Source organism: Sardina pilchardus, chromosome 5 (assembly GCF_963854185.1).
Source record: "Sardina pilchardus chromosome 5, fSarPil1.1, whole genome shotgun sequence".
NCBI classification, from domain to species: Eukaryota; Metazoa; Chordata; class Actinopteri; order Clupeiformes; family Clupeidae; genus Sardina; species Sardina pilchardus.
Window position 1 is genome coordinate 27312287 of NC_084998.1, and position 10000 is coordinate 27322286.

At 44.2% G+C, this 10000-nt stretch overlaps 1 protein-coding gene across 1 annotated transcript in view; it reads left to right on the forward strand.

The window, feature by feature from the left end:
* The window catches only part of jam3b (junctional adhesion molecule 3b), a gene marked incomplete at its 5' end in the record, with an annotated part of 6284 nt that extends 2903 nt beyond the window's left edge, over positions 1–3381 (forward strand). Inside the window, 2 exon segments of the mRNA XM_062537166.1 lie at positions 263–317; positions 1157–3381. Coding sequence (XP_062393150.1) covers positions 263–317; positions 1157–1192 — 91 coding nt within the window.
* Positions 3382–10000: the final 6619 nt, after the last annotated feature.

Here is a 10000-nt window from a genome sequence, read left to right on the forward strand (position 1 = left end):
TGTGTGTGTGTGAGTGTGTTTGTGTGTGTCTGTAAGTATGTGTGTGTGTGTGTGTGTGACATTTTTAATTATTTGTCTCTATCTGTGAGTGTGTGTGTGCGTTTGAGTGTGGATGTGCGTGTGCGTGTGTCTGTGTGTGTGTGCCTGTGCGTGTATGTGTGTCTGTAAGTATATAAGCATGTGTGACATTATTAATGTCTCTCTTTATCTCTCTGTGTGTGTGTGTGTGTGTGTGTGTGTGTGTGTGTGTGTGTGTGTGTAGATTCAAGGCACCAGCTAAAAGTGATGGTGTTGACTATGTACGGACAGAGGAGGAGGTGAGTTCCTCTTTAAAGTTTTACTGCATCTCATGTCAGCGTGCCACTACTGTGTACCGAATCCACCCTCATACTCATACTCACATACTCATTACCCATAGTCATACTCATACTCACATACTCATTACCCATACTCATACTCACACTCACATACTCATTACCCATACTCATACTCACATACTCATTATACATACTCACTACACGCCATTACTCACTCACTCACTACACCCCCCATACTCACATACTCATAATACATACTCACATACTCATTATACATACTCACTACACGCCAGTACTCACTCTCACTACACCCCCCATACTCACATACTGATTATACATACTTATTATTCACACTCACATACTCATTATACATACTCACTACACGCCAGTACTCACACACACTCATCATTATGCATACTTATCATTCACACTCACACGCTCATTATACTCATTATACATACTCACCCACTCATTTCAATTAACCTACCAGCGAATACAAAATACTTTTACAATTGAAAAATGCTTAATATGTTTTTTAATCTGTGGAAGTCACAGGGTGCAATGCAGTCTAGGTCTATGCCTATAGGAGACAGCTGATCCATAACAGTGATGATGACAACATTCTTCACTTCCTTACCCCTCTTCTCTCTCTCTCTCTCTCTCCATTTCTCTCTTTCCATTTATCTCTCCCCCTCCCCCTCTCTCCCTCTCTCCCCTCTGCTCTGCCCCTCTCTTTCTCTCTCCATCTCTCGCTTTCTCTTTCCATTTCTTCCCCATCCCCCCTCTCTCCCTCTCTCTCTCCCTCTCTTTCTCTCTCTCTCGCTCTATTACATTCACAGGGCGACTTCCGGCACAAATCCTCCTTTATTATTTGAGCGAGGAGAGACAGAAAGAGACTCTTTACTTTGAAGGACGACAAGTCCTTTCCAGGACTAACAATCAAAACCACAGCTGCCCATGATGTCAGATAGCAACAATCACTATGGTGATGGAGATGCTATGTCGCATAGCAACTTTGGACAATTTTTTTCTTTTTCTTGTTTTTTTTTTCCACAATTCTACTACATATTTTGGAATCTAAACGCAGGCACACACACAGGTTATACACACATGCGCGCGCACACACACACACACACATTAGCAGTTTCCAGTGTGCCTTTTCCTTTTTGTTGAAAACCCATCAATCAGCTCACGCCCACACACACACACACACACGTGCTCTTAAACAATCATATTGTGGTAAAGCTCGGCACACAAAAACACATGAGCACACACACACACACACACACACACACACACACACACACACACACACAAACACAACACACAAACACAACTACAACAACAATAACAATAAGTAAACACACTGTTTCCCTCCCTCTTTCTTTCTCTTTCTCTCCTTTTCACACATACACACACACAGACTGATTTGATACTAGATTATTCTCTCACACACACACACACACACACACACACACACACACACACACACGCACACACACACGACTGCACTTCTGTTTCATGATACATGACCAGGACATCATAACTCTCTCTTTCTCTCTCACACACACACACACACACACATTCACACTATCTTTAATACATGCACCACACATACACACCCTCTCTCAGCCACACAGTCATGCCCCTACACTCTCTCTCACACACAGCATATATATTTTTATGAGCTTGAAGATGTCTCTTGGTGTGTCTATGCGTATTCAGAGTTCATTGCCAAAGAAAAGAAAATGATTCAACAGCATTTCATGACTGACGTGATTCAGTCTTCATATCACTGGTCCTGACACATGTCTCCTGTCAAATAGTTTGTACAGGATGCACACACACACACACACACACACACACACACACACACACACACACACACATCAGATAGTCCTTGTAAGTATACACAAATGTCAGATGTCATTGAAATTTGTGCTGTTTCATCTGTGTGTCTGTTTCTGTGCGTGTGTGTGTGTGTATGTATGTGTGTGCATAGAACATGACATCTGTGTATGCGTGTGTGTGTGTGTGTGTAGAATATGGCATATCTCGTAGCTGGAATTCCACATCAACCCAAAGTGCAAGTATGAGAGGCAGGTTCCCGTGTATGGGTTTAAGCCTAGGGTTGCAGTTAGTGTTAAAGGTCGCGGTTAGGGTTAAGGGTAGGGGTGGGGTTAGGGTTAAGAGTTGCAGTTAGGGTTAAGGGTAGGGGTTAGGATTAGGGTCAGGGTTAGTCTTTCTGTTCAATGGGAATTTTCAAGGAAGCTTTTTTTTTTAGTCCAGAGCTGCGTTCAAATTTGCAAACATAGCAAACAGTCCAGAGGAGGTAGTTTTCCACAAACATACAGCGGAACTGGACCTAGCTGCAGGAAGTGTTACCATGACAATGGAATGTTTACAACAAAATGTTCAAAATGGAACTGTTCAGAGAAAACATGTTCGCCATGAACGTTCACCACCGCTTAACTGTTCGCAAATTTGAACGCACCTCAGGTCTTGGCTTAATCCATATATGGGCATGTGTCCTGTGGCGTCTCATCAGTATGCCACTGCCTTGCAGTGCCTTCCGTCAGAGCAGTGACCTCTGTGTGGGCACGCGACCTCTGCGTAGGCACACGACCTTGGTATGAGCGCATGACCTTCTTGAGCTGAGCTGCAAGGTATGATGTCAGTAGACGTGTCATTTTCAGACCTCACCGATGGAGGCCAAATGCCTTGTGAGGCCATCCATGTATTTATGAAAACCAAGAGCGAAAAAAAGAATCATTCAGCTTTTGGTTAATGAATCTGAATAGGCGTACACATCATTTCTTGATAGAAAATATGATGTATCTTTTTCTTGTGTGTGTGATTTTGTTACTAACTGAAAATAAAAACCCTGATATTGTCGAGACATTTTATTTTTATGGTCTGATGTTGAAAGCAAGAATATATTTTAGCCAGTTATACAGAGGAATGAGATGCATTCTCTTGCAGGGTGTGTTGATAGCTGTTGTGTTATACACTTTTTTGAGATGAAAATGTTGGAAAAATTCAAATAAAAAGTTTTAAAAAATGAGCCTGGAGATGTGTGTCACTGTGTTATGGATCCAAAGACCAAGAATTCCGTCTCTCTCTCTCTCTCTCTCTCTCTCTATCGCACACACACACACACACACATTGTCTGTGTGGTCATGTCAGCCAGAATTGTGTGTGTGCACCTGCGTGTTTGAACGTGCATGCGTGTGTTGAGAGATGATGCTAGGCTATATGCAGTGATGTTACGTCTCTGTGTGTGTGTGTGTGTGTGTGTGTTTGTCTGTTGAGAGATGATGCTAGGCCATATGCAGCGATGTTATGTGTGTGTCTCTCTCTCTCTCTCTCTGTGTGTGTGTGTGTGCATGCTAGGTGCCTCTGAACAACCCCTGGATCCCACCCATCACCAGTTTCCTGTTCCACATTCTTACTCCCTCTCTCACACACTCAGAAAGATAGATAAGGATACTCAGAGGAAGGGGTGTGTACGTGTGTGTGTGTGTGTGTGTGTCTGTGTGTTTGTACTGTATATGTACTGTATATGCATGTGTTGGGTGTGAGAGAGTAAAAGTGTGTATGAGCATGGGTGTGTGTGTGTGTGTGTTTGTATATGTATTGGGTGTGAGAGAGTGAGTGGGTGTGTATGAGAGAGAGTGTGAGTGTGTGTGGGCATGGATGGGCGAGTGTGTGTGTTTGTATATGTGTGTATTGGGTGTACGAGAGTGTGAGTGTGTCTGGGCATGGTTGGGCGAGTGTGTGTGTTTGTATATGTGTGAGTTGGGTGTGATCCCCCCGGGAATCCCCAGGCCTTAAAGCCACTGTGTAAGAACAAAGATTGTCCAAGTTTCCAAAATGAATCATAAAGGGATTTTCCAATGGAACGAAATGGCACGTAGTTCCGGACTCCTAAATAGGCGTGTCCATTCCGTCAAACATAAACTTTTCTCTGAATAAACAGTAAGACAAGATAAATATAATATTTTAAACATAATGTGAACTATTCTATTGTCACTGTGTATGATGCCAATTAAAGACTCTTTGGGACAGGGGATAAATAATTAAACTTTGAGTTAGGACCCACCTTCTACCTAAGCTACTTCTGAACAGATATAAGAAATTACCTTCTTATGAATCGTCTCGCTTTATCAACCGTGTCTGGAGTTAAGTGTGTGGATGGAGGGCGCCATGTTTGCTGCAACATTGACCCCTGCTGGTATTTGGTGGTAGTGCATAACTAGGCAGTTGGTGGAGAAGATAGTACAGTGGTTCTCAAACGTTTCCTCTTCTTTTTTACTTTTTACTCAACCTCCTTTGTGCCTTATTTGTACTTCCATGCCATGTTATTACCTCCGCCAAGGAGGTTGTGTTTTCATCGGGGACCGGCGTTTGTTTGTCTGTCTGTTTGTCTGTCTGTCTGCTTGTCTGTTTGTTAGCAAGATAACTCAAAAAGCAATGGATAGATTTCTATGACATTTTCAGGGGATGTCAGAAATGACCCAAGGAAGAATCGATTAGATTTTGGGAGTGATTCGTAACACCGTCAGGATTCTGGAGCCATTTATGTTTTTCGGTTAGTGGTGTGTGGGTAGTCAGAGCTTTAAAGGGTAGAAAGCCACAGAAGGTTAGACTGGGTAAACACAGCCCGATCTGCCGGTGATTGGATGTTGCCCTGCAGCTCAGGCTGGAAACCTGCACATCTATCTCTCCTGCTTCCATTTCAAATTTGCGGGGACCAATAGCAAACTGGCTTATCCACCTGGAGCACCTTGATTGTTGGTCAGACTGGTTGAAGGACTAGCCAATTGTACAGAGTCATTTGAACTATACCCATTGATCACGCCTCTTGTGCAGTAGAAATACAGCGCAGTCTCCCCAGACTAATGTTCAATCTTAAGAGACTGAGCTTGGTCTGATGGTAGCCAGGCCAACATTAGGTAGGTTTAGCCACAGGTCTCAGCCACTTAATGGACCAGCGCCCTCCTCAGGCAGATCTGTGTGGATGATGAACCCCCAGAGCCATCTGTGGACTAGCGCCCTATATTGGGCTACTGTAGACAGAACACCAGCGCCATCTCCAGGCGGATGAGTGTAATGCGGGCCTGTGTGAGTGCAGGGGGAGCCGTGTTAATGGTGATGGGCAGGCGCTAGTGTGTCCATTTCCACCTCAGCAGCACAGCTGAAGGACAGGCAGCTGAAACAGCCTGGGAAAGGATCAATCCAATCGACTGTGGTAATGGGCCTGGCAAAGCCTCTGTCTCTCTCTCTGTGTGTGTGTGTGTGTGTGTGTGTGTGTGTGTGTGTGTGTGTGCCTGTGTGTGTGCCTCTCTCTCTCTCTCTCTCTTGCTCTGTGTGTGTGTGTCTCTCTCTCTCTCTCGCCCTGCTTGAGTGTGTGTGTGTGTGTGTGTGTGTGTGTGTGTGTGTGTGTGTGCATAGGCACAGCAAGGCACTTTACAGTCATTGTAACCCAGTGTATGTGTGTGTGTGTGTGTGTGTGTGTGTGTGTGTGAACACACAGTCTGACTGTGTCCCTACTGAAAACTTCTTTTGTTCAGCAGATGTATCAGTAGGTCACGTTGAAAAAATCTCCTTCACAGATGTAATTTAGTTGAGTAGTCCTATTTATGTCAAACGCAACAAGAAATGAAACACTTCCACATCTTTGGTCTTGTTGTAGTAACTGCAGTCTGAGGAATGCCCAGCTGATGCCAGCTAATGATGCCACCAACACTGCCTCCGGCTGCAGACGGGTAGCCTCGGTCAGCCCACTGGTTGGCATCGGCTATTTGGGTGTCAAAAGGTTTCTGTGCCACAGACTGGCTTCAGTCATGTGCCTGTCAGTGTGTGGACAGTGTGGTGATGGTGCTCTTTGCTTATGTGGTATCTGCGGTGCACACTGTAGCAGGAGGGCATTGGTCTTTTTTGGGCCTCTTGGGCTGCAGTAGCTAGCGTAGCATAGCAATAATAGTTGATTATAAGCGGGTCCTTTAGTGTGTTTTGGAGAGGATTATAGGGAGTGTAGTGGTAGCCAGCTGGTATTGTTTTGTAACTGTGTAGTAAACCTCACTTCCGACGCCTTAACATGTTAGAAGGTGACGCATAGTTAGGGTTGGGTATCGAGAATCGAGAATCGATGGGAACTGGGACTAGCTTTCCAATTCTCCCGGAATCGTTCAAAAGTTTAAATTTAAATTCCTAGTATCGATTCCCAATCCGCGAACCGGAAGAAGAAGCCGCTAAACACCAACGAAGAAGGTGTTTGCATAACCGAGCTGAGGCAACAAGCCAGTTCATAGATTTGATAGTTATATTGTAGTTGAAAACAGCCCTGTGAGAAATTTATAGTAAATGTCATTCAGAAAGACCGTTGGTTAGCTAGCTCATTTAAAATATCCAAACTTTTTTGACCCCTGCCTTTTACAAGAATCGGAATCGAGAATCGTTAGGAACCGGAATCGAAACAAGGAATTGAAATCGGAATCGGAATAGTTCAAATTCAAACGATACCCAACCCTACGCATAGTATAGCATTATTATTACTGTCTACACTGCACCATATCCTGTCCTGTCTATGTATCACTTGTCTATACTCATACATATATCAAATTGCACATTTCTGGTGGTTTTTTTTTTGCACTTCTGGTTAGATGCAAACTGAATTGTTGTGTTTGTACTTGTACTCTGCACAATTGAATCTAATCTTTTAGCTGGTCATTAGTCCTTTAGTGCAGTTCAGGGGAGAATGTTTGGCGGCAGCAAATGTCACCTGCGTTGTGTTGAACCACCACGGTCCAGCCCTGCACACGCCCAGATTCCAACCCACGACACAGCAGCACCTCGGATCGGGAGCCCAAGCTTTAGCTTTCATGCCAGCAGTACTCTTCATGCGTTGGGGAGTGAGGTTTTACTAACGTTCCACATGCACAGCTAACTAGCTGGCATCCGTTACACACAGACCAATCTGATGGTTGGACACCTGATAACGCCAGGCCAGTCCATGAACGTCCATGCTGATCATGTGTTTCCCGAGAAAAGTAACATTTCGTATGATTTTGTATTGGAGATATAGCTCTCCGCGCCCTCTACAGGTTGAAACATGCCATGGCATTTTGGTCCAAAATGCTATTGAAATGCTGACGTAGTTCTGCACTTTTCTCCCGAGACTACATCACCGGGTCATTACAAACTAGGAATGAAACGCACCAACACCTGCTGCCCTGATTAGCCTACCTGTGATAAACCATGTCTGCAGCACTCATTCCCAGATTGACACGATCAAATCACCATGGTTGATTGGCTGCAGCAGAGCTGCACTACCTTCCAAACTTCAGAACGTCCTGCCCATTTTGAAAGCCTTTTTTCAGAAATGTGAAGTGGGTGGAGTTATGGGGTGAAGTTACACTTTAACACACTCACATCACACCACACACACCATACTCAACTTAACACACGCAATCACACCACACACACATCTTACTGAACTGATAACGCCAGGCCAGTCCATGACCGTCCATGCTGATCACACAGTTACCACACGCATGCTTCCCTTAACACACTCACATCACACCACACACACCATACTCAACTTAACACACTCAGTCACACCACACACACACACACACATCTTACTGGACTGATAACGCCAGGCCAGTCAATGACTGTCCATGGTTCCAATTGGTGTGGCCGATTTGTGGCCGATTCAACATGTTGAAAATTAATCTGACTCAACATGTTGATCCAACATATTGATCCCACATGGGGAATCAGCGCTGGGGAGAGGGTTGCTCCTATTGGCTGTGCTAAGGCAGGTTCACAGTGACCACCACATTAAGGGGGGAATTCTCCCATGCGCGTAAGTGTGCGTAAGTCCAAAAAAACGCGCAACTACGCGCATTCCCCTCTAAGTGAATTCTGCCATCCACTTAAATCAGTCATTTACGGGTGGTAGAGAGAGTTACACGTTTTGAGTGGAGCGACCCCAAAATCTGGACGTTTCTTATCTATACAACTCTTGCACGCATTCTGCCATGGCTTAAGCACTTTTCCAGCTAGGCACTCTGGAGGGCTGGAATAAGGTTGAGCGCCATTACAAGGTGAAACAGCATAATGCTCATGTCGGCAGTAGGCCTAGTTCTACTGTAAATACATGTTGGCCACACGGAACGTTACTAATCGACATTGCAGTATCAAATGTGATGCTTATAAGCTGATATGGCTTCATGTTTTCTGCATTACAGTGTCACGACATTACCTTATCCATGAGGCTACATTGTTAAATAGTGAAAACCCTGTTATAATCACCCACTTTGAGTATTGGAGCTGACCGATTGTGCATCAGCTGCATCTTCAGTTTTAACTTCACGTGAGGTCATAATCCCATAGCATACTTCATTTAAATCTGTCCATTTCTTCCCAAGTCATCCATACATTTGCACAGACGTCTGCACTATAGTGGAGCAGCATAGTTTATGCTCTCGTCTTTTAATTTGTTTGTAATGGAGATTGAACTCGTTATGCCAGTCTCTCTACTGTGTTCGAAGCTGCAGATGTCAGTCTACATATTTCTTAGCATAGATAAATTGATATTATGCGAGGCAGCTGCCAGCGAAACCTTTTTGTCAACCGTGAGTTTTTGAATTATAACTCTACACATTCATGTCAAGGAGAAAAATCCAGGCGCTCCAGGAACAGTTACAGAGGAAGGTATATTTAAAAAGCCTTTATTTGTATCTGGCTAATTCGCATTAGCCCGATACAAATAAAGGCTTTTTAAATATACCTTCCTCTGCCACCATTCCTGGAGTGCCTGGATTTTTCTCCTTGACATGAAGAAACATGGAGCCGTCTCTTGCCCTGCGGCCTGTTAGTGCGGTGGACAATAGCCTTGCCTGGAGGGTCAGGTAGCCCTGCACTACAACACTGAGATACTGAGATATAGAGATCCAGAGTTTTAGGTGATTTGGAAACAAGAGTCAGTGGGATCTTGGCCAGCCTGATCTGCCACGATTTGGATTTCGCCCTGCAGCTCAGGCTGGAAACCTGCACATCTATCTCTCCTACTTCATGTCCACATCTTCTGGGTCCAATCACAAACTAGCTTATCCAAAAGGCGCACCCAGATCGTTGGTCTGATTGGTTGAAGGACTATCCAAAATCGTACAGTCATTTGAACTATGCCCATTGATCATGCCTCTTGTGCAGTAGAAATAAATAGCAGACTCCCCAGACTAATGTTCAATCTTAAAAGTTTGAGCTTGGTATGGTGAAAGCTAGACTATGTGGGATCCTTTCCAGATGGACCTTCAAAGCTAATTCAAATGTTCTAACAAGTTCGTCTAGATTCACCCAAGCTAGGGTTTCTATTCATATTCTAGGAATCTTATAGTTGACATACTATAGACATAGGCTACTATAAGACTATACAATAAGCAGAGGCGGAAGTCAGAAAGTAAGTCCTGCCAAGTATTTGATCCAACCATTTAGTAAACCAACTCATCCTAATTAGCTGCCAGGTAGATCAGATAATTAGTGATATCACCAGTGTTAAGTGCACAGGTAGAAAGAATATATGGCAGGAGGAGTGGACTTACTCTCTGGAACCAGGTATGTCCGCCTCTGACAATAAGAACACTAGGCCTATAGATGGTCAGGATTTCATAAAGGGA